This window comes from Camellia sinensis, chromosome 8, assembly GCF_055761805.1.
Source record: "Camellia sinensis isolate YWXY chromosome 8, ASM5576180v1, whole genome shotgun sequence".
Lineage (NCBI taxonomy): Eukaryota > Viridiplantae > Streptophyta > Magnoliopsida > Ericales > Theaceae > Camellia > Camellia sinensis.
In genome coordinates, this window is record NC_138968.1 from 156,007,760 (window position 1) to 156,030,432 (window position 22,673).

The 22,673-nt window shown below is 43.4% G+C and overlaps 1 protein-coding gene and 1 long non-coding RNA gene across 2 annotated transcripts; both read right to left on the reverse strand.

Annotated features, from left to right (window-relative positions):
* Positions 1–9,282: 9,282 nt before the first annotated feature.
* Positions 9,283–10,202, reverse strand: LOC145797230 (uncharacterized). The gene is made up of 2 exons (XR_014338501.1): positions 10,066–10,202; positions 9,283–9,986 (listed from the first exon to the last, which is right to left on the reverse strand). It is a non-coding gene; the product is annotated as an uncharacterized LOC145797230 (long non-coding RNA).
* A 4,371-nt stretch (positions 10,203–14,573) lies between these two features.
* LOC114260154 (uncharacterized) lies at positions 14,574–18,008 on the reverse strand. Its single transcript, XM_028200211.2, has 3 exons — positions 17,114–18,008; positions 14,988–15,521; positions 14,574–14,904 (listed from the first exon to the last, which is right to left on the reverse strand). The coding sequence occupies exons 1-3, from the start codon at positions 17,885–17,887 to the stop codon at positions 14,794–14,796; spliced, it is 1,419 nt and encodes a 472-aa protein (XP_028056012.2). The 5' UTR covers positions 17,888–18,008; the 3' UTR covers positions 14,574–14,793.
* Between the last annotated feature and the right edge of the window lie 4,665 nt (positions 18,009–22,673).

Genomic DNA, 22,673 nt, shown 5'->3' on the forward strand with positions numbered 1-22,673 from the left:
AAGCCCATGCCATGTGCATGTGCAAGGTCTAGTCCCCAGAAACAAAGATCATGGGTTCATACTTGACAGCTTTCATTATAATATGCTATTTTTATTATCACATTTTGCACTTTAATAACCATCTTTATGGACCCAACATCGACAAATTATTAATATTTTTAGAGTATCACGTGTATGTACTTTCAAATCAATTATTATTTAATATATTTTTTCATGTTCTCGAATTACTCAACATAATATCTCACATACTCACGTTCTCTACCAATCATAATACTATAAAATATTACATATTCATATTCCAAAATTACTGAATAATTACCCACCACCCTCTGTAATACTAAATTTATTATCAAGTCATGCTGAATACGCAAGCAAATATCGAAAAACAAATGAAATGAATCATTCAAGAAAAAGTAAACTAGGATTACCTTCCTAGCTAGCTACTTTTTGGGTAAATTACAAAAATACTTTTTAAAGTTTATTTAAAATATAAATTGTCTTCTGTAATTTAAAAAATTACGGATACCTCATTACTAGACTTTTTTATTTCATAGAATTAATTGAAAAAATAAAATTTTTAACTATTCTCTTAAATAATGATAAAATTACATGAATTATTAATTGAAGTAAATTTCTGACATCAAATTATAAATTGACTTGATAATTTATTAATAAAATGAGTCATTTATTATGAAATTGAAAACTTCAAGGGGTCAATGTAATTTTCAAAATCATGAGGGACAAATCATATTTTAAGCAAATCTCAGGAGTGTCTCTATAATATATCATTATATTTTTTTTTATTAAGAATATAAGTATGGGTAAATTACATTGACACTCCTGAGATTTCTGTTTAATACAAATTTTCTCCTCACATTTAAAAAATTATATTTACCCCATGGATTGCTGACGTCATGCCGCAAAAAATTTTAAATGACCATTTTGTCATTTTTCCTATCAAGTTTTTTTCCTATCATCATGATTACATTCTACAACTTTTTATCATTAAATTATACCTGAACATATTCTTATTGAGTGATGATATACAAACATAAATTTTATATAAAATTTTCAAACACAATGATATAACTTCATGTTGACCATACACTTTAAAATAAAATACACATAAACATGAATTATATTTACAACAATATCATTGTCACAACATTTTTGTAATATTTTTTGTATAAATTTTTATATATAAATATAATTTTTCATTTTTTTTTCACCATTATATCTAGATTAGATCAATTTAATCCAGATATATTTAAAAAGTTTAATTTTTTACAAAAAACTTTTAAAAAATCATTGAATACAACAAAATAAGATAATGTATCAAATTTTTATATTTTTGTATGTTTTTTGTATTTGGTAAATTTAAAAAAAAATACAAAATATTATACATCTTAAGTATATTTAGATTAAGTGTAAGAGGGAGATTTATAATCTGGCTTTGGGCCGTGGTAGAAGCCGAACAGAAGATGGCCGAGGACGTTTGGGCCGAGCTAACTTGGGCTTATTTAGAGGTGGTTTTGCTCGGTCGAGGTCCAGGACCGAGTTAGGGCCGAGCTACTTGGGCTTGTCTGCGTCCAGAATCGGTCTTGATCGGCCGAGGGTCAAGCCCCGTGTATGGGCTGAGCTTACTCGGCCGAGTTGGTCACCTGCCAACCCGGGTTCCATGGTTCGCACGTTTAGCTCAGCGGAAAGGTTTTCTATTTGCCAGCTCGACTTGTCTGGAACTCTGCTCTACAAGAATACTACTAAGCTCGGTTGTTATGGAGCTCGGCGAGTGGACACTGGGACTCGTTGTGCAGCCCGGTCGTGTGAAGCTGAGGTGATGCCGCCGGGCTGCCGAGTTCCCGGTAATGTTGTCTGGCGGTTTGTTTAGGTGGTGTTCGCTGGATTTGTGCTGACAGATGGGAGAGCAGCTCCACGTGTCAAGAGACCAATGGGTACAGAGTTGAGCGCAGAAAGTATATAAGCATGACTGCGCCCCCCATTCTGGGGATGGAACATCATTTGGTGAGAGAAACTTAAACACTCAACTCTCTTCCTCTCTCTCTCTTTATTTCTCTGAGTGTGCTAACTTGATCGTCGGAGGGGTTTTCCGGCAACACACCGCCGGGTAGCTCACCGCCGTTGTGTTCTCAGGTCGATCGGGTAGATTCGAAGCTTGGACGAAAAGAGTACGGACAGCAACAAATATCTTTCCCCCGTACAATTGGTGCCGTCTGTGGGAAAAGGGATAGACAAAACCTTGTCTTCCAAACTCATCTGATCGCCTTCCATGGCGAACAACGATGAAATACCGTTGTCCGCCATCGACAGTGTTACCCTGTTGTCAGCCAAACGGAGAGATGGACTCCCTGCCGTTCCAAACATGGCGGACCTGGAGACTTCCCCAGGTGGACATTCAAGAGACGCGCGTGATAAGGGCGCTAGAAGTTTTGGTCACTCGCGGAGCTCGGACGGACACCGGCGGCGAAAAGAATCGCACGCTAGACATCTGGAGCACAAGTTAAGGGACCAAGACGCCATCATCCGAAGAATAGCGACGGAGATGGAAGCTCTCAAATGGCATGTTAAAGGGAGGGGTGTTGCTGGAGTGGGAGACCACAGTGAGCGCACTCAACTACACCGTTCAGGCAGTCAGAGCCAGTGGCACACTCCCTCCCTTTCCATCACCAGAAGTTACAGGGTTGGAGATTCCGACACGCCTGTAGAGAAATCTAGCGCGCAAGATAGTACCTGTCAACCCTCACGTCCGACGACGACGTCGAGATATTCCTACTCCGCTCGCTCAGAGGACTTGTGGGTAGTCTTGAAGGAGTAGGCTCGCCGCCGAGAGACTCAAAGGGTGCCGGCGCTCCAACGACTATCTTACGGGGGTCATGCCAGTGAAGAGGTCATAGTGCCACCACCCCGCCCAGCCGTGCCTCTCCTTCTAGACACAGATTTGGCGAGGCTGAATGCCACCCCCTTCTCCCTTGAGATAGAAACCACACCGCTCCCCGCGGGCTTTCACCAGCCCAAGTTTACACTTTACGACAGAAAGACCGATCCATACATGCATATAAGCCACTTCCGGCAGGTCATGGCCGGACATAGGCGCAATGACGCTCTTATGTGCCTTATCTTCCCGTCGAGTTTGGGCGAGCTGGGCTTGAAATGGTTTGAGAGGCTGCCGGAGAGAAGCATCGAAAGGTGGCAGTAGTTGGTGAAAGCCTTTGTGACTCGTTTCAAGACCAACACTAAAACGCCAAAGGAGGTGGATCACCTTCTCAGTGTCAAAATGGAGTCGAGCAACACACTCAAGGCATACAACTCCAGATACTGGAAAATCTTCAATGAGATTTTAGATTGCCCGATCAACTTGGCAATCACCCAATATAAGCGCGGTCTCCTGGTCGGACATAGGCTGCGAGACTCGCTTACCATGAACCAGCCGACATCCATGGGCCAACTAATGCAGCGCATCAATGAGCACATCCGCGTAGAGGATGATGCGGCATCGTCAACCATGAAGACAACTCCGGTGGTAACAAACAAGAGGTCGGCTGACAAGGTACACGCGGTCGGACATGAGACTAACCGTCCAAATGATCGCGCCAAGGAATCTGACCGCGGGTCAAATCATCAAAACCGGGGAAGGGGTCGTCGGAATGACCGAGCTGAATACCCCTACAATGACATAGCTGATGCTAACAGAAGGTTGAAAGCTCGGACGGGCATCACCACGGTCTTTAAGATTCCAATCTATCGCATACTTAGTGAAATCCGTGACGAGGATTACGTCCGGTTTCCTGCTAAGTTAGGCGACGCGCAAAAGGGTTTTAATTCGCGGTACTGCTGTACATATCACTGGGAGCGAGGACACCGGACAGAGGACTGTTTGTCTCTGAAGCAACACTTGGAGGAGTTAGTCGCAGCCGAACACCTAAATCTTTACATTGATGGGGGTGTTAAGGTCGCGCATCCCGCCCCGGCTGATCCGCATGGACCGGATGATTTGGAGGAGCCCCCTCAAGGAGTGGTTAATGTGATCCATAGCATAGTGGAGCCGGCGTGTGTATGCGAGCTTCGAGGAATGATCAAAAAGGCGGAACACATAAGGGAAGTTTTATCAGTCTAACCCGCGATCAAAAGAGGAAAGACCGAGGAAAAAGACGTGATTAGTTTCTTCACAAGGGACTTAGAGCGCATTCAAACGCCACACAACGACGCCCTAGTGGTCACCCTTCGTGTCAAAGACCTCGATGTCAAACGCATCTTGATTGACCACGGAAGCTCGGTTGAAATTATGAACTATGACGCGTTCAAACAACTCAAACTCTAAGATACAGACTTAGCTCCAGTAACTTTGCCACTGGTAGGTTTCAACTCGCAACTGAAGTGGCCTTTGGGAAAAATAATTTTACCGGTCAAAACCGGATCCGTGGTCAAGCAGGTGGAGTTCTAGGTATTGCAGGTACCGTCTACATACAATCTGATCCTCGGTAGGGCCTGGCTTCACGCTATGTAGGCTGTAGCATCGACCTACCACCAGGTTATGAGATTTCCCTTGGCTATGGGGAAAATTGAGGAAATTTGGGGCGATCAAGTCATGTCGAAAAAATGCTTCGTGGCAGTGAACGAGAGCCGAGCTGCCAAAGGCTTCGTGCAAATGATTGAAGGCCCGGAAGACCAGAGTGTCCTTGATGATGTGGGCATCAGGGCCGAGGACAAAGCTGTTGAAGATTTGGTAGAAGTACGGATCGACACGGAAAGTCCAAACAAGTTCTTTTTGCTCGGATCAAGCCTGGCCGCTCAAGAAAGGACCGAGATGGTAGAGTTCTTGATGGCAAATATCGAAGTCTTCGTATGGTCGCCCTACGACATGCCTGGCATCGATCCAAGTTTTATTTTCCACCAACTCAATGTATTCCCTGATGCGCAGCTAGTCATTCAGAAAACAAGGAGATCGACTCTTCATCACGCCAAGGTAGTCGCGGAGGAGGTAAGGAACTTGCTTGAAGCACAGGCTATTCAGGAAGTGGACTACCCTCGATGGATTTCAAACATGGTCGTAGTACCCAAGAATAATGGGAAGTGGCGGGTTTGTGTTGACTACAAGACCGTCAACCGAGCTTGCTCTAAAGACAGCTTTTCTCTGCTCAGAATAGACCAGCTGGTGGACCTAACGGCCGGACATAATAGGCTCAGTTTCTTGGATGCCTACCGCGGTTATCATTAGATTGCCATGCATGGCCCTGACCGCGAGATAACCTCTTTCACTACCTGAAGGGGACTATTCTACTATCGAATCATGCCTTTTGGTTTGAAGAACGCTGTGCCGACTTTCTAAAGGATGGTGACCAAGATGTTTGCTCCTCTACTTGGCCGGACGATGGAGGCCTACATCGATGACATGGTGGTTAAGAGCAAGCAACAGACTGACCAATTATCGACCTAGCCGAGATGTTCGCTATTCTTAAACAGCACAAGTTACGCTTGACTGCGTCAAAGTGTGCCTTCGGTGTGAGATCCGAGAAATTCCTGGGCTTCCTAGTCACAAACCGAGGCATCGAGGCAGACCCCACACAAATCAAAGTCGTACAAGAATTGAAGTAGCCCAACTTGGCAAAGGATGTGCAGCATCTTGCCGGTATGGCAGTCGCACTTAACAGATTCATAAGTCGGTCATCAGATCGCTGCCGCCCTTTCTTTCAAGCCTTGAAATCCAAGTTTTCATGGAACGAGGAATGCGACAGGGCTTTGGCCGAGCTCAAGGTGTATTTGTCTTCTGCTCTTTTGTTGGTGGCACCCAAGCCCAGCGAAGAACTCTACCTTTATCTCGCAGTTTCTCAGTACGCCGTTAGCGCGGTGCTTGTCCGGTCAGAAGGTATAAAGCATTTCTCTATCTTTTATGTGAGTAAAACCTTGCAACCAGCAGAGTCGAGGTACTTGCCACTGGAAAAACTCGCTTTGGCGTTGATGATGGCCTTCAGGAAATTGGCGCACTACTTTCATGCTCACATAATTATTGTGTTGACCAAATTTTCCCTAAAAGCCTTGTTCGAGCGGGCGGATTTCTCCGGTCCAATTCTAAAGTGGGCAGTCGAGTTGGGACAATTTGCCGATAAGTTTCAACCCCGAACAGCCATAAAAGCTCAAGTATTGGCAGATTTTGTTGCTGAGTTCTCGCCTGGGATTCACCAAGTATGTTCGGTGGATCTCACCACGGTAGCCGAGGAAGCAAACGAAGATTCAACCGCAATTGCATAACAGGGCAATGTTGGCGACGCGGAACTTGCGCGCCCCGCCATAGAACCTCCATCCGGCATGATACATCAGCCCGGCGGTGCGACGACGGACTTAGGCATAACAGACCAACCTGTTTGGTCCGGTACCGCGTCACCGAGGGGGGGAAGTGGAACCGATCAGCATTGAACCTGAAACTGAACGGCCGAGCGACCATGATCCCAGCAACTTTCAAGCCTCCCAAGATCCCTCAGAGTGTTGGAAACTCTTCGTCGGCGAAATGTAGAAACTTTTTGTAGATGGAGCCTCAAACCATCACGGTGCCGGGCTGGGCATAGTTTTGATCTCACTAGATGGTCTGACCATCGAACACTCTATCACCCTCGGATTTCATTAAACAACGAGGCTGAATACGAGGCGCTACTGGCCGGACTTAAGAGCGCGCTCTAGGTGTGCGCATCCGAGCTGATGGTTTACAGCGATTCCCAACTTGTTGTCAACCAAGTGTCTGGGGTTTACGAAGCTAAAAATGATAGAATGACAAAGTACCAAGCTCTGGAAAGAGACCATATCAAGCGATTCCAGGCGGTAAGGGTCCAACAAATTGGACGGGAAGAAAATGACCGCGCAGATGAGTTAGCCGGTCTGGCTTCCATGGTCGACCGAACATCTCCCAGTCCTCTCCTGATTGAGTTCCTTCCAAGGTCTAGCATAGAGGAACCTGAGCAGACAGAAGTACTCTACACCGAGCTTAACCCTTCTTGGATGGACCCTATTATCCTCTTCCTAAAAGAGCGGACCATTCCGACCGATAAGAATGAACATAAAGTCCGGGTGAAGTCAGAGCAGTTTTGGCTCTCTCCATCTGGCACTTTATACAAGAAGTCTTTCACCGATCCTTATCTCAAGTGTGTACACCCAAGCAGCGTGGAAACTTTCCTGTACGAAATTCACGAAGGCATATGCGGCAGTCACATCGGGGGCAGATCTTTGGCCTACCGAGCTATCTCGCAAGGATATTGGTGGCCGTGCATGCAAGCAGACGCTCAAAAATATGTTCACAAATGTGAGAAGTGCCAGAAGTTCGTCCACCAAATTCACCAGCCGGCCAGAGAACTTCTTCCCCTTACAAGCCCTTGGCCTTTCGCGATGTGGGGACTGGACATAGTGGGACCACTCCCAACGGCACCAGGCAACCGAAAGTTCTTCATTGCGGCTACGGACTACTTCACCAAATGGGTTGAAGTTGAGCCCTTGGCAACTATCAAGGAGAAAGACATCAAATGGTTTGTCTAGCAGAATGTGGTAACGCGGTTTGGCGTCTCCAAGATTCTGATTTCTGACAATAGCATCCAATTTGACAGGCACTTATTCAGAGGATTTTGTGAAGAATTGAAGATCGAATTCTACAAATCTACCCCGACTTACCCGCAGTCCAACGGCCAAGCCGAAGCATCAAACAAGACCATTCTTAATGGGTTGAAGAAAAGACTTGAGAAAGCTAAAGGAAAATGGGCCGAGGAACTCCCAAGTGTCCTTTGGGCATACCAGACAACCTCGAGGCGATCTACCAGGGAAACTCCTTTTGCCTTGGTGTATGGCATGGAGGCGGTCATCCCATTGGAAGTTGGCATGCTCACCCTCCGCAGTGAAAGTTTTGAGCCCCAGCTGAACTCTGAAGCCATCGCCCTGGAATTGGACCTAGTGGAAGAGCGCCGAGACAAGGCTCTAATCCATGTGGCCGCATACCAACAAGAGCTCTCCAGAAAATATAACAAAACGATGCACCCCAGACCGTTCAAAGTTGGGGATTGGGTTTTAAGAAAGGTGATGGGCAACACACTAGTGCCGAGGGAAGGCAAGCTAGGGGCGAACTGGAAAGGGCCTTACAAGATAACCGGTCTGGCGAGTAAAGGGGCATACCAATTGAAAGATTTGAAAGGAAAAGGCATACCCCGACCATGGAATGCGGCCAACCTCAAACTGTACTATTTTTAGCATTTCACGTTTTTATGTAATTTTTTGTGGAAGGACTTGCTCTCCCTATACTTCTGAATGTAACACGCTTTTTGTCAAGCATAATAGAAGTGACTTATCTTTGCTTAAGCATTCTGTTGTTTTCGATGCTTACTTTGAGATTTAAACTGAGATGTTTTATTCCGGTTAAATGAGTTGATGATTTACTCAAATTTGAGATTTAAACCGAGATGTTTTACTCCGGTTAAATGAGTTGATGATTTGCTCAACTCTGTGATTACGACCGAGATGTTTTACTCCGGTTAAATGAGTTGATGATTTGCTCAACTCTGTGATTACAATCGAGATGTTTTACTCCGGTTGAATGAGTTGATGATTTACTCAACTCTGAGATTTCAACGGAGAAGCTTTACTCCGGTTGAATGAGTTGACGATTTACTCAACTCTATGATTTCAACCGAGATGTTTTATTCCGGTTAAATGAGTTGATGATTTACTCAACTTTGAGATTTAAACTGATATGTTTTATTCCGGTTAAATGAGTTGATGATTTGCTCAACTCTGTGATTACAACCGAGATGTTTTACTCCGGTTGAATGAGTTGATGATTTACTCAACTCTAAGATTTCAACTGAGAAGTTTTACTCCGGTTGAATGAGTTGATGATTTACTCAACTCTGTGATTTCAACCGAGATGTTTTATTCTGGTAAAATGAGTTGATGATTTGCTCAACTTTATGGTCTCAACTGAGATGTTTTATTCCGGTTGAATGAGTTGATGATTTACTCAACTCGGTGGTTTCAACCGAGAAGCTTTACCCCAGTTGAATGAGTTGCTGGTTTACTCAACTATGGTCTCAACCGAGATGGTTTACCTCAGCTAGAGGAGTTGATGATTACCTCAGGGCTTTTGCCGAGATGTTTTGTCCTGGCTAATGGTGTTGATGATTTGCACAACTCAAAAGGTTTAGCCGAGATGCTTTACCCTGGCTAAAATAGTTGACATTTTGTTAAAGGTTTTTGCCGAGATGATGAAACACAGTGCAACATGCAGCACAACAGTTAACGAAATCTAAACTTTTCATTGATGTAAAACCAAATTACATAAGGTGGGGCAGGCAGTCTGGTTACATTGTTAAAAAAAAGAAAAGAAAACTAAACTAAGAGGGACAGGTCGGCGAAGTCATCCCCGGTTGCAGGTCGACCGTGATTATGGTTTCTTTGACGCCAGTCTCAACTTGGCTAGCCTGCTTTGGGCAGTTATCTCCCTCGGCAGTTTCCTCGACCCCCTCCGCACCTTCTTCTTCCTCGGCCTCAGCCTGCAATGCGCTGAAGACGTCATTAGCATATGGCACCATGTATGTCGGCAGAAAGGCAACGGGGGAAGAGGCAAACACGTCGGTCCCAGATCCTTAACCGAGCTGTTCGCAAGCAGCTTTCCACCCGGACTTGAAGAAAATGTCCTTGGTGGCCTCCACTTGCTTGGTGTAGTTTTCCTCGGCCTCATTGAAACCTTCGTTGTTTGCCTTGTCCAGTTCGTCCTTCCTCGATTGCTTCAACGCTTCCAGCTCGGTCCGAAGAGCGTCCATTTCTTTCTCGGCAGCTCCCAGTTGGCCAAGTAATTTGGAGTTGTCGGTGTTTGCGATCTCCAAAGAGGCCTTTGACCGTCCCAACTCGGTCTGCAAATGCTCGACCTGGCTGGCAGAGTCGGTCGCCTTTTGCCGGAGTCTGTGAATCCGCTCCATTACAAGGTGTTATTTTTGGATGGCCTGTAAGAAGAGAGTTTGATTAGAGAGGGAATCGAGCAAACACTTGAAAATTTTTGAATAAAGCATGCCAAACTCTTACCCGGGTCATAGACTTGATCGAGGACTTCATCAGCCGAGTGTCGGGCACGTGGTCACTGCCGACCACGTCGCTCAACAGTAGGAGGGCTTTTGTCAGGTCGAAGGCTAAGAGGTGTTCCTTGTCGCCTTTGACCGAAGCGGTTGCCGGGATCTCCTTACCCCAATGCTTCAACTGGGGCTTCCAGGGCGGTGTTAGCTCGGTTGTGACCGCGAGTTGCTCGGTGTTCAACTCCGCGACGAGCTTGGATGAGGGATCGACGGTTCGAGGCCTTTGCCCAGCTCGGCAGGTGTCCTTGCTGGCCTGTGATGGGGGGGTTGATGCCAAGGCAATGACGGCCTCAGATGTTTGCCCGGCTCTTGAAGTGCGAGGTGGGATGCTCGGTAGCTCGGTGGATGTGGCGGTGATGAAATTTTTGATACGGCTTCGTTTTGCCATCTCCTCTTCTTCGGTCAACTGGATTAGGGGGACGTTCGGTAGTGTTGGGTCGGGTGGTGGAGACGGCACGCGAAGAAAGTCGGTTACTCTACTTCGGCGAGGAGCGGAGTATCTGTAGGTCGGTACGTAGTTGAGAAGTTCGTGACAATCTCGGTTTGGGTACCAGAGCACAGTTCTGATGGTTACTTCGTTGGGGTTATAGTAGTTGGCTTGCAAAGCTTCGATGGCTACAAAGGGGAAAAGAAGAAAAGATATTAAGTACAGAATATCGGTGAAAAATAATTTGATCGAGCAGTTAGCACGGCTTACATGTTGAACCGAAGTTCTTGCTGATATACTTGCCCGGCACGTCGGCTGTTTCATAATTACCAGACACCTAGAAAAAGTCGTCGTCATGCATGTCTTTGTCCGGGTTGCCGGTCACTATCTTCTCTTTGCCCAGTCTGATCTTTAAATAATAGGCAAGGCCGTGCCGTCGCCTGTATGCCCGAGGGTATACTGGCGGAGTATCTCGACTAATCCTAGGTTGGTTCCTAGCCAGTTGTTCAGCTTGGCTATCCCGTTAATTATCCTATAAGTGTTGGTTGAAACTTGGATTGGTGCTAGCCCGGTGCGCTGCAGGAACTCGCACATTAAAGGGTTGACCGGGAAGCGTAGGCCGTCTTCGATAATGGAAAGTAGGGTGAAAGGGCATTGGTCTAGTTTGCCCCAAGGGGTTGTGTCCTCGGCACCGAGCTCTAGATGTATGTTGGCGGGGACACCGTATTCTTCCTAGAACGCGGCTAGTACGACCGGTGTGTCAACCAAGAAACGGTAGTGCCCCATGTGTAGCTGGTTGGTTTTAGCACGGCTATGTTGGTTTGGCAAATTTCTCGGTTGAAGGCTGCTCGGCCATAGAGAGCCTCAGTATTGGTGCGTGGTCCCCTTGGACTCTGCAAGAAAAGGAGGGTAAGTGTAAGTGAGAGCGCGGTCGCGCAAAACGAGCTTGACTTTAGCTCGGTCAGATAGAGTGCCAGACCACCTCGGTCATGGAGGTAAATCAAGAAGCTTAGCCGCTTAAGCGGACCAGATGTTAGCCCGATCGAGCGGTCAAGTCCACTGCTTACCTCGATTTCTACAGGAGTTTTTGCAAACTCGCAATTTGCTCGATTTAGGTGTTTTCTAGGATCAAAAGAAGACCTGGAGCCCGGTCCGCTCCAGATCTTCGTGTGTTCATCACTAGAGTTGAAAAACAACATAGAGAGCAGGGGCAGAAGAGGTTTTTGGGGGTTATATCCTAAAACCAATGGTTTTTGTGCCCTAGAATGTGAAATACGAAAACAAAAAGCAATAAAAAGACTCGTAGAACTTTCCAGAATGAGGCAAAGGTTGAATCTTCGAAGAGCAAGAAGGGCGCTTGATAGTGGGGAGAGCCCTGTAGCTTTGGGTCGTCTGGAACGAGAGAGAGACAGTAAGAAGAAAATGTCAAGGGACAGGTGGTGTATTTAAAGGAGAAGAACCGCCAAAATTTGAATATGAAGGAACAGCTGGGTTGGCTGCTCGAGGCCAATCAATGATCGACGCTTGTCCATGATGGCGACGGCGTCAGTACTGAAGGGACAAGATGACAAGTTGAGGCGTCGACCGAAAAAGTCTAGAAATTGAGCGTGGGGATTAGCGCGGCTGACGCCTTGTGAACTAAGAACCAAGGGAGGATCTACTCCGGTCAGATCGTATAATCCCAGTCACGCTTATGCGGACGGAATTAAAGGGCAATTGAGAGGGAGATTTATAATCTGGCTTTGGGCCGTGGTAGAAGCCGAACAGAAGATGGCAGAACACGTTTAGGCCGAGCTAACTTGGGCCTATTTAGAGGTGGTTTTGCTCGGTCGAGGTCTAGGACCGAGTTGGGGCCGAGCTACTTGGGCTTGTCTGCGTCAAGAATCGGTCTTGATCGGCCGAGGGTCAAGCCCCGTGTATGGGCCGGGCTTACTTGGCCAAGTTGGTCACCTACCAACCCGGGTTCCATGGTTTGCATGTTTAGCTCGGCGAAAAGGCTTTCTGGTTGCCGGCTTGACTTGTCTGGAACTCTGCTCTACTAGAATACTACGGAGCTCGGTTGTTATGGAGCTCGGCGAGTGGACACTGGGACTCGTTGTGTAGCCCGGTTGTGTGAAGCCGAGGTGATGCCGTCGGGCTGCCGAGTTCCCGGTAATGTTGTCTGGTGGTTTGGTTAGGTGGTGTTCGCTAGATTTGTGCTGATAGATAGGAGAGCAGCTCCACGTATCAAGAGACCAATGGGTGCAGAGTTGAGTGCAGAAAATATATAAGCATGACTGTGCCCTCCATGCTGGGGATAGAACATCATTTGGTGAGAGAAACTTAAACACTCAACTCTCTTCCTCTCTCTCTTTATCTCTGAGTGTGTGCTAACTTGACCGTCGAAGGGGTTTTCCGGCAACATACCGCCAAGTAGCTCACCACCGTTGTATTCTCAGGTCGATCGGGTAGATTCGGAGCTTGGACGAAAGGAGTACGGATAGCAACGAATATCTTTCCCCCGTACAAAGTGTATCTAAAAAATTAAAAATTACTTAAATTTTTTTAAAAAAATTAGTAAAAAAATACACGAAAAATATAAAAAAAAAAACTCAATTTTCTGTGAGTTAAACCAAAAATAATGATTGTTACTTCTCTTGAAATGATATAAATAAAAATTTATATTATTTTATATGTATAAAAGTTAATAAACAAATATATCATTTATTTTGACAAGAAGTAAATATAATTTTTAGAATATGGAAGGAGAATCTATATTAAATAAAAATCTGAGGGGCAAGTCAGTATAAACCCTATAAATATTTAATATCACAATCAATTAAGTGACGTAATAGAATTTTAATCCCCAGCTAGATCTAATATGACAAAGCTATTTATTCATTAGTCTTTGAAGTTGGTAATCTTTCGTTATTGACGAAAGCTACTGTTCAGTCCTCTTGTAAGGTTTCATACTAGTCAATTTTCACCAAAATTATTCTCATTTAACGGTATTCATTACTGTCACTAGAAATGAGCCCACTAAATTGATATTTATTGATTTTTTTTATGATTTAATTCTGTGTACAGTCAAATAACTTGCTCTATTAATAGCTGGGGGAAAAAAAAAAAAAAAAAAAAAAAAGAGGAACAATGGCGTGAAAAGATTCAAAACTGTAGTGAAATGGCACAGATGCTATTTTTTCAAAATCTCCAAACAATCTCTTATACATCAAAATTAAATTTCCAAGAATCAGGCTTCGTTCGACAACAAACTATTTTAGTAATTTTTAATTTTTTAAGTAAATTATAAGGTAAAAAAATTAACATGTTTAGAGTGACTTTTTAATTTTTTACGAAAAAATGTATAAAAAATAAAAAGAAAAATGAATCTTTGCCTTTTTGGTATAGATGGTTAACTTTTTAATTTTTTTTAATGACTTTTTAATTTTTAAACTAAAAAGTGATATTGCCAAACAAAAACTCAAAAATATTAAAGCAAAATCCCGAGAATCCAAGTAAAATTGATATAACTTCAGAAATCTTACACCACACAAACATAACACAGATCTTACTAAGGGGCTGTTTGTTACAGCTTCTACAGAGTGATTATAAGCTTATTTTGATTTAGAAATCTGCGATAGATTATTTAATGTAATTTCTGCTTATAATTTATTAAGCAAAAATAACTTAAATAAGCTAAAAAAAACTAATTATTTGAAAATTGGGAAAGAGGTCTTTTAGCTCCTAATTTTTGATTATCAAATTTTAGCTTAAAAAAAGCACCATCAAACAGGGCGTAAGTGGTTATTTTGTCTCATTATTGGTAGGAGGATATCTAAATATATATATAAACCAACATCATGGTTGTGTTTTTGTTTTCTATTTTTTGTTTTCATTTTCTGGAAAACAAATCCTTTAATCCACAGAAGCCTCACTGCAGCTTTTGATGAAAAACAACTTCAAACAAATGTATCTAGGCATAACTAATGAAGGAATCACTGTCAAGTCATTGAAGTTTCAATCATCAGAAATTATCTTCACAGAAGGCAGCAAAATAAATAAATAAATGTATTTCAAAAAAATATACTAATTCGGACAACCCCAAGCATATTCTTGGAAAATCAGAACAAAGCTACATAACTTTGATGTAATAAAAAAATTACCTCGTGATTCGTGTTGGCAGATATCTATCAAGAGGTTTACATTGGATACAATTCCAAGTTTCACGTAAAATTGGGTAACTATATATGGACAGCAGCAATTCCAAAAGAGTTTCTATGTCTGCATAGAAATCAGTTCATCAACTCCGCATTGTCTGATATTAATAGCCATCAATCTATTGGAAGATGGTAAAATATCACAGCATTGACGACGGAGAGCCTTTACCTGAAACCAAAAAATATACATATCTCAATAAAGACTGGTTTAAGAACTTAAGAACAAGCATGTTCAAATCACTGAAGTAGTACCTCTACAATATCAAAATCGGGCTTTTGTGAGAACACTCTGATCTGTTTCAAATTATCTACTGCTCTGGTCCTTGAACAATTTCCAACAATGTGCCCGGTATAGTCGGTCGTGACTTTGTTCGAACCAGAAGCAACACTTCTCAGAAAGAAGGCAACAGGTCTTTTGCATGGATCACTAAATTGCTCCCTTGTATTGAACATATAAAGGCTCGAGAGCAAACTCTTGTTCCTTCTCAATGTTCTAAAAGTCCTCTGCAACGGAAGAAGATCTGGAAGAAGATGATTTCCTTCAAACACCTGAACAGCATAACCCCATGCAACTGAAACGGTCAATGAGTTTGCACGGTCGTAACATACGGTTTGCTGCAGAACTCTGGCGGGATCCACATTCACAGCTTTGAAGAGATGTTCGAAAGCTTGAGTCCTGGACATGTTAGGAAAGATTGGCTCCATAAAATCTAAATGATGAAGGGATAACACAGGTGATAGTGGATGTGCTGTAAGCATTCCAAACATATTTCCCCGCAAATCAACCTGGAATAATAAAAGAAAATTTTAAAAATATTTTTTGGTAAAAATTAAAAGGAAGAGAGAGAGAGAGAGAGAGAGAGAGATTTGGCTCCAATCACTAGATGGAAAAGAATATATGATTCAGTACACAATAAACATTATATTCAATTTTCACGCAGCTAGTAGAATAGGCCAACACTAACAGAGACATAATGTATCATATACACATAAAAACAGGACAAGAAGAAATGCTTCAATTGGCTAGAAAGTTCAATTTAAGAAATACATATATAGACATGGGACATAGACACAACATGATACGAACACGTTTCAAACTATAAGCACACGACACGGAAAAGATACAACAACAAATCAATATATATTTTGACATATATACATAAAAATAGCAACAATATCTTCCTTTTTTGCATTACAAATACATCTATATTTTGTTATATCAAAATAGTAACAAGTCAATTACACATCATACAATGAAAAAGCAGTGTGAAAAAAAAAGTTCTAAAGAAACCACCTCAATGAAAAAATGTGTTCAAGGTCACGTACCATCTCAATGCCTGCTATCTTCACAGAAGACCCCACTCTGGGTCACCTCAGAACCAACTACCCGTATGAGGGTGAAAATATGTTTATCAATTCACTCAATGAAAAAATGTGTTCAAGTGCCATCTCAATGCCTACTATCTTCACAGAAGACCCCACTCTGGCCACCTCAGAACCAACTACCCGTATGAGGGGGAAAGTATGTTTATCAATTCACCCCAAAATCCTATGTTAGGAGAAAGGAAAAAGTGGTCTTCAATTCACTCAATAGCCTATTTTATCATAGATAGTTGTTCCACATAAAGGAACCACCTCAATGAAAAATCAGTCTACACACCATCGAGATGATCGATTGACATGTGTATCTGCCAATAACAACTAAAAAGTGTAACAGACCGTACGACATATATATAATTGAAGCGTACCAAGAGCTTAACTTATGAAATGAGGAGAGGGAATCAAAACTGCATTCACAATGTAAGTCATTCTTCTCTATGAATTACATAAAGAAACGTTCATGAAAAGAACCCGATCAAATCATCACCTTTTACCACAAGATTGAATTATTTAATATTAAAAACAGAGGAATTACAATTTTTCCTGATGAACCCAGGTTCAAATTTTAAATTTAAATTTAGAACTAAAGTGAAAAATTTATACCATAATATAAAGATGATCAATTGACAAGCCTGATCATAACCATAAACAAAGTGTTCTAACAAATAACAAATAAATTCACCATCAAGGTGTAACAGAAAATGAGTAAAGTTCATCAATCTTATCAACAACAACAATAATAAACAGAATTTCAACAATCAAATCATTACCATTCAAAATAAGTCCATCTTTTCTTTCCTTTTCTTGAAATATGATAATGATATTGAATCTAAAAAAAAAGAAAAAGAAAAAAAGAAATATGATAATGATAAACACTCATGAAAGCACAAAAATCAAATCATTACCTTTGATCACAAGATTGAATCCATAGTACAACAAAACAGAGTAATTTACATCAAATCAAATCATTAACTTTGATCACAAGACTAGGTTTTTACCTGATGAAATCCAGGCTCACGAGTCAAGCCCACACCAAGTTCAGCCAAGCAAGAGTAAACCCTAGCATCACTCCCATACAAATGAGGGTACCTGACGAGACACGAGTCCAAAGCCCCTGCTAAAACCCTAGACAACGACTGGCTTATCGCGAACCCTCCACCCCCGTAAGCCATATCAAACGTCCCCTGCGCATTCTGCTGATAACTCTCCGAACTACTCCCCACATAATACCACTGATTATGATCGTATTTCGACAGAGTTCGGACTAAATTGTCGGCAAAAAACAGCGTGTCGTCGTCCCCGAAGACGAACCAGCGAACATCGGATTCGTTTCGGAGGACGATTTCTTTGACAATCCGCGCAATGCGAACCGCGGCGGGGTTGCCGCGCGGGAAGGAGTAGGGGAAGGAGGAGGTGTCGGCGGAGACGACAGTTGGGGGGAGGTCGTCGGCGGCGGAGGAATTGGAAGTGGGGCGGTCGAGGAAGACGAAGACGCGGGTGGAGTTGGGGCGGTGCCAGAGGCGAAGGTAGGATTGGCGGTTGGGGAAGGTGCGGGAGGAGGAGGCGACGGAGAAGACGAGGTGGCGGAGAGTGGTGGGAGAGGTGGCGGTGGCAGTGGTGGTGGTGGTGGGGAGATGGTGGTGGTGGGGAGGGAGGGTTTGGGGTTGGTGGAGGAGAAGGAGGAGGTAGACGATGAAGAGAGAGGAGATGAGTAAACAGAGGTCTTTGATACGAGTCGGAGCTTTTAGTAATTGTAATTTGGAGATGAACATGTTTCAGAGTAGACACCAGAGAGAAAGAGAAGGAGAGAACAGAGATTTTGTCTGATTCAAGAAAGTAGGCTTATGTTGGGGGATGCCTTGGATGACACGCGGGACGGCCACTGTATTCATTTGTTTGTATATGTGTCGAAGAAGAACAGTAACATCTGGTTTAAATTTGGGTATTTATATACTGTGTGTGAGTGATTTTCTGATCACATTACCAACTTAGTTATTTATATACACGCACTGCTCACAACTCTTTTGCACTTATGCCACTGTTTTTAATAGTCCATTTTTGTTCTTGATTCTGAAGCGTATTCTTGCTTTTCTATTTTCCAGATTTCGCGTCTTCAATTTTCGTTTCCATAGATCTAGGTTTGGGATTTGTTTGTGGAACCCACGATTATTAGGAAAAACTGAAACGATTCCCCACAGATTTTGTGCATCTTCTAGCTGTAGCCGAGGTCCATAAAACCCTTTAGAAACACCCCTTCTGAAATCCAACCCCTTCAGTTTAAGCCGATATCATGGGTATGTGGAAGCATAAGGTAGACACCCCCGGCCAAATTAGAGCACTTTAGGTAGAAGTTTGAAATCCCGGCCGATGTTCATCTGAGGTTGGTTGGGGAGGATGACTCTATCATGCCCGATGTAAACCTCATGCCTTTCCCAGTAGTAGCGTTTATTGAGTGTGGACTTAGGTTTCCACTTGACCCTTTTTTTTCCGTGAAATCCTTCATTTCTATAGGTTGAACCCAATGCAGCTTGCCATCAATTCTTACCGAGTTATTAATGGTATCATAGCCTTAACCAAACAAGAGAATGCTAGGATTACTCTTGCCGACTTCCAGTTCTATTATACCATGTGTCACCTGAAATCGGAAAAAGGCCATATCTATTACCTCAAGCCGAGGTCCACAGAATACAAAATCGTTGCCGACCTCCCTGACTCCAACAAGGGAGCGGGGGATGATTACTTCATCATTTCGGGTAATTGGGAGTTTCAGCCAAATGATGACCTCCATTTTTATCCCCTAAGTCGAACAGTTTTTGGGAAAAGAGCTGGTAAGGGCCACCCTTCACAAATTTTCTTGCTTTCTTGCATAAAGTTTTCAACATTCTGCTCTAATGTCTACACTTTTTTTTCTTTTTTGCAGTTCTCCCTCAGCCACCAAAGGGCTTCCGTCAGTCTTTCTTTTCCAACAAAGACTTGAAGAAACTACTGAATTTGCTAGTCCACAAGCGGAAGGCCCCTCTGCTTCTCAACTTCATCCCCACTTATAAGTCGGCTCTTCCTGACGTCCCAAAAAAGAAGAAGAAAAGCCTTTCTCCTCCTTCTGCCACAACTCCACAAGTCGCGTCCACATCTCGGACAGACCAAGGATCAACCTCTGATCCAGCTGAGCAGCCGTCAACCTCGGCTCCATACCTGATCCCACCATCTCAGCGACAACTTCGGCGACGAACTGTGTTTGCTTCCGAGATGGGCCGCCAAAAAGCTGTTGCAAAAGACCTCTTGGCCAGCATTCCTTCTAACGTCGACGCTCAGCCAACGCAAACCCAGCCTCCACCAAAGCAAAAAAGAATCAAGAAGGCTCAACCAAAGGCAAAGGTGACTCAGGTTGATACTGAGGACACCTTGCCAATTTCTAAACTGGCTGAGAGCGAGAAGACTGCCTCTGTCCCCGAGAAGAGGTCCGCTGAAACACACCCATCCGAATTCATCAGATCAAAAAGGCCGAGGTCATCTTCTGTAACGACCTCGGGGTCTCAAAAACATGATGCCCCATAGGCCCCCAAAATCACTTTGGAAGATAAGCCAGTTATAGCTAGCGACAGTGCCGTTAACATTAATGTCGCCGTCGCCCTTAGTACCACTCTGCTCCTCCCCAGCGATCTCGACCGAAACGCCGAGGTGAGCTAATATGAGAACTATGCTTTGATGCTCCAGCACTCTGTTCAGGTAAGTCTCTTTATTGGGAAATTTTTCTTTCTTTTTCTTCATTTACATACTTACAATATTTTCTAATAACTTATGCTTACTTTCAGGCCATCCAGCATGCTTATTCTTTCTCAGTACAATCTTTCCAAAACCGGGAGAAGCTGGCCGAGAAGAAGAGGGAGGTCTCTAGTCTGCAAAAGACTAACAAAAATCTGTAGTCAAAGATGAAGACTTTGGAGGATCAGGCCGAGGCTGCCATCAAAGCTCAAAACAATGCCGAAGAAAAGGCGAACTCTGCTAAGGTCATAGAGAAGGTGCTTGAGGCCGAAAAGAAGGATGTCGATGAGAGAACGGTCCAGGCTCAAAAAGAATTGCAAGACGCTCTGGCCACAAAAGAGGCCGAAGTCATGGCAGCCGATGAGAAGGGCTACAACGAAGGGGTGACCGATGTTACGGCAAACAAGTGAAGCGGGCATGCAACAAGGGTTTCATCCTTGGTTGGATGTCTCTTCTAAAAAAGCTTGAAGTCCCCGTGGACTCGCCCCTTAGGAATGTCGTCGCCATTCCTCTTCCATTCCCTCCAACTCTAACTCAATCTGATGACGACTCTGAATCTGAGGAGGAGGTTTTGGTGAGGAAGTCAAAAGATGTTGCTGGGGCCAAGTCTCTTCCTCAAACTGAGCAAGTCCTAGACTTGACACAAGATGAGGAGGTTGAGGAGGTCCCCAAGAAAGCTACCCCTAAGCAGGCATCATTGGACGTGCCTCTCGCCGACAAGAGCCTTGATTAGACCCTTCAAGAGATTGATGCTGAGCTTACGACCGAGAAGGTGGCCGAGATGTCCTCCCAGCAGTCTTCCGAGATCCAGACCCAGCCTGCTAATGATGCCGAGGAATCGTAGTTTTGATGTCTTTTTCCTTTGTTTTTTATACTTTGTACTTCTTTATTTTTTGAGACAATGTAAGCTCTGCATATGGCCGACGTGCCTTTTCATGAATACAACTTCCTTCTTTCTGAATGTTTGCATTGTTTGTCTTCCTTTTATTGCTTCTTATATGTCTTTCATACTTAGAATAATTTTGTGTCTTCAAGATGTACCGTAGTTTTATGCAACTTTCTCGTGGTGAAACACCTTAGTTTACATCGGCAAGTACATAAGTACTTAGCTTAATACTCCCTTGGTTTTAACTTGTAAATTTTTCTCAAATTTCAACAAGTTTAAAACATCATCTTGGTTTAACTTCAACTTGTAAACTTTTCTTAAGTTTCAACAAGTGTTAAACATCATTTCGGTTTAACTTCAACTTGTAAACTTTTCTCAAGTTTCAGCAAGTGTTAAACATCATTTTGGTTTAACTTCAACTTGTAAATTTTTCTCAAGTTTCAACAAGTGTTAAACATCATTTCGGTATAACTTCAACTTGTAAACTTTTCTCAAGTTTCAACAAGTGTTAAAACATTATTTCTCTTCTCTCTGCCCCCTAATGTGAACCTAAGTTCCACTTGGGGTCTCATTATACATATATTCCAGAAACAACGTTATGTATCTTTATCAGTCACAAATGTAGAAGAATTCTGCTAAGATTTTATTCATTACGTCGGCAAACAACACGGAAAATCTAATGATAGAAAAACTTCAGATTACAAGTATTCCAAGGTCTTGGCAACTCTTTGCCCTTATTATCTTCAAGCCGATATGCCCCATTGCCCAATACCGAAGTGATTCTGTATGGTCCTTCCTAGTTTGGGCCAAACTTGCCCTCCCTGGGGTCCTTCTTGTTGCCGACGACTTTTCTCAAGACTAGGTCGCCGACTTGGAACTCCCTTGGGTTGATTCTTTTATTATAAGCTCTAGCAAGCTGCTATTAGTAGGCTGCGAGCTGAATTGCAGCTCTCTCCCTTCTTTCGTCTAGTAGGTCCAGATCTCGGGCTAAGAGTACATCATTAGTCCCGTTCTCTACTCCCTGGGTTCTGATCCCAGGGATGCCGACTTCAAGTAGAATGACAGCTTCTGTGCCATAGGTCATGGCAAAGGGGGATTCCCCGGTTGATCTTCTCGACGTAGTCCGATATGCCCAGAGCACACTTGGTAGTTCATCCACCCACTTTCCTTTTGCTGCATGCAGCCTCTTCTTTATCCCATCTAGGATAACTTTGTTGGATGCTTCTACTTGTCCATTGCTTTGAGGAAAGCTTAGGGTTGAAAAGTAGTTATTGATCTTGAACTTTGCACAGAAGTTCTTGATCAGCTTGCTGTCAAATTGTGTTCCATTATCAGCAACTATTGCTCTCGGAATCCCAAATCTGGTGATGATGTTTCTCCATAAGAAGTTCTTCACGTCTACATCTCGGATCTTGGCTAACGGCTTAGCTTCTATCCACTTGGTGAAGTAATCTGTTGCTACCAGCAGGTACTTCTTTTGTCCAGTTGCTTGGGGTAGTTGCCTAACGAGATCCATGCCCCATTGGGCAAACGACCAAGGACTGGATACTGGATTCAGGTCTGCTGCTGGTTGGTGTATCAATGGTGCAAACCTTTGACATTTTTCACACTTCTTGACATAGGCCTCTGTGTCCTTTTACATGTAGGGCCACCAATACCCTTGGGTAATGGCCCTATGGGCTAGTGATCTGCCCTCAGCATGGCTTCCACAAATTCCTTCATGTATTTCATATAAAAAATCTTCAATTTGTAAAGGATGTACATATCTCAAAAAGGGTCCAGTGAAGGATCTTCTGTAGAGATGTCCTTCTGCTGTCACACTGAATCTTACCGACTTCAGTCTGATCTTGTGTGCCTCTTTGTGGTCATCTGGCAGCTTTCCTTCATTTAAGAATACTACAATTGCATCC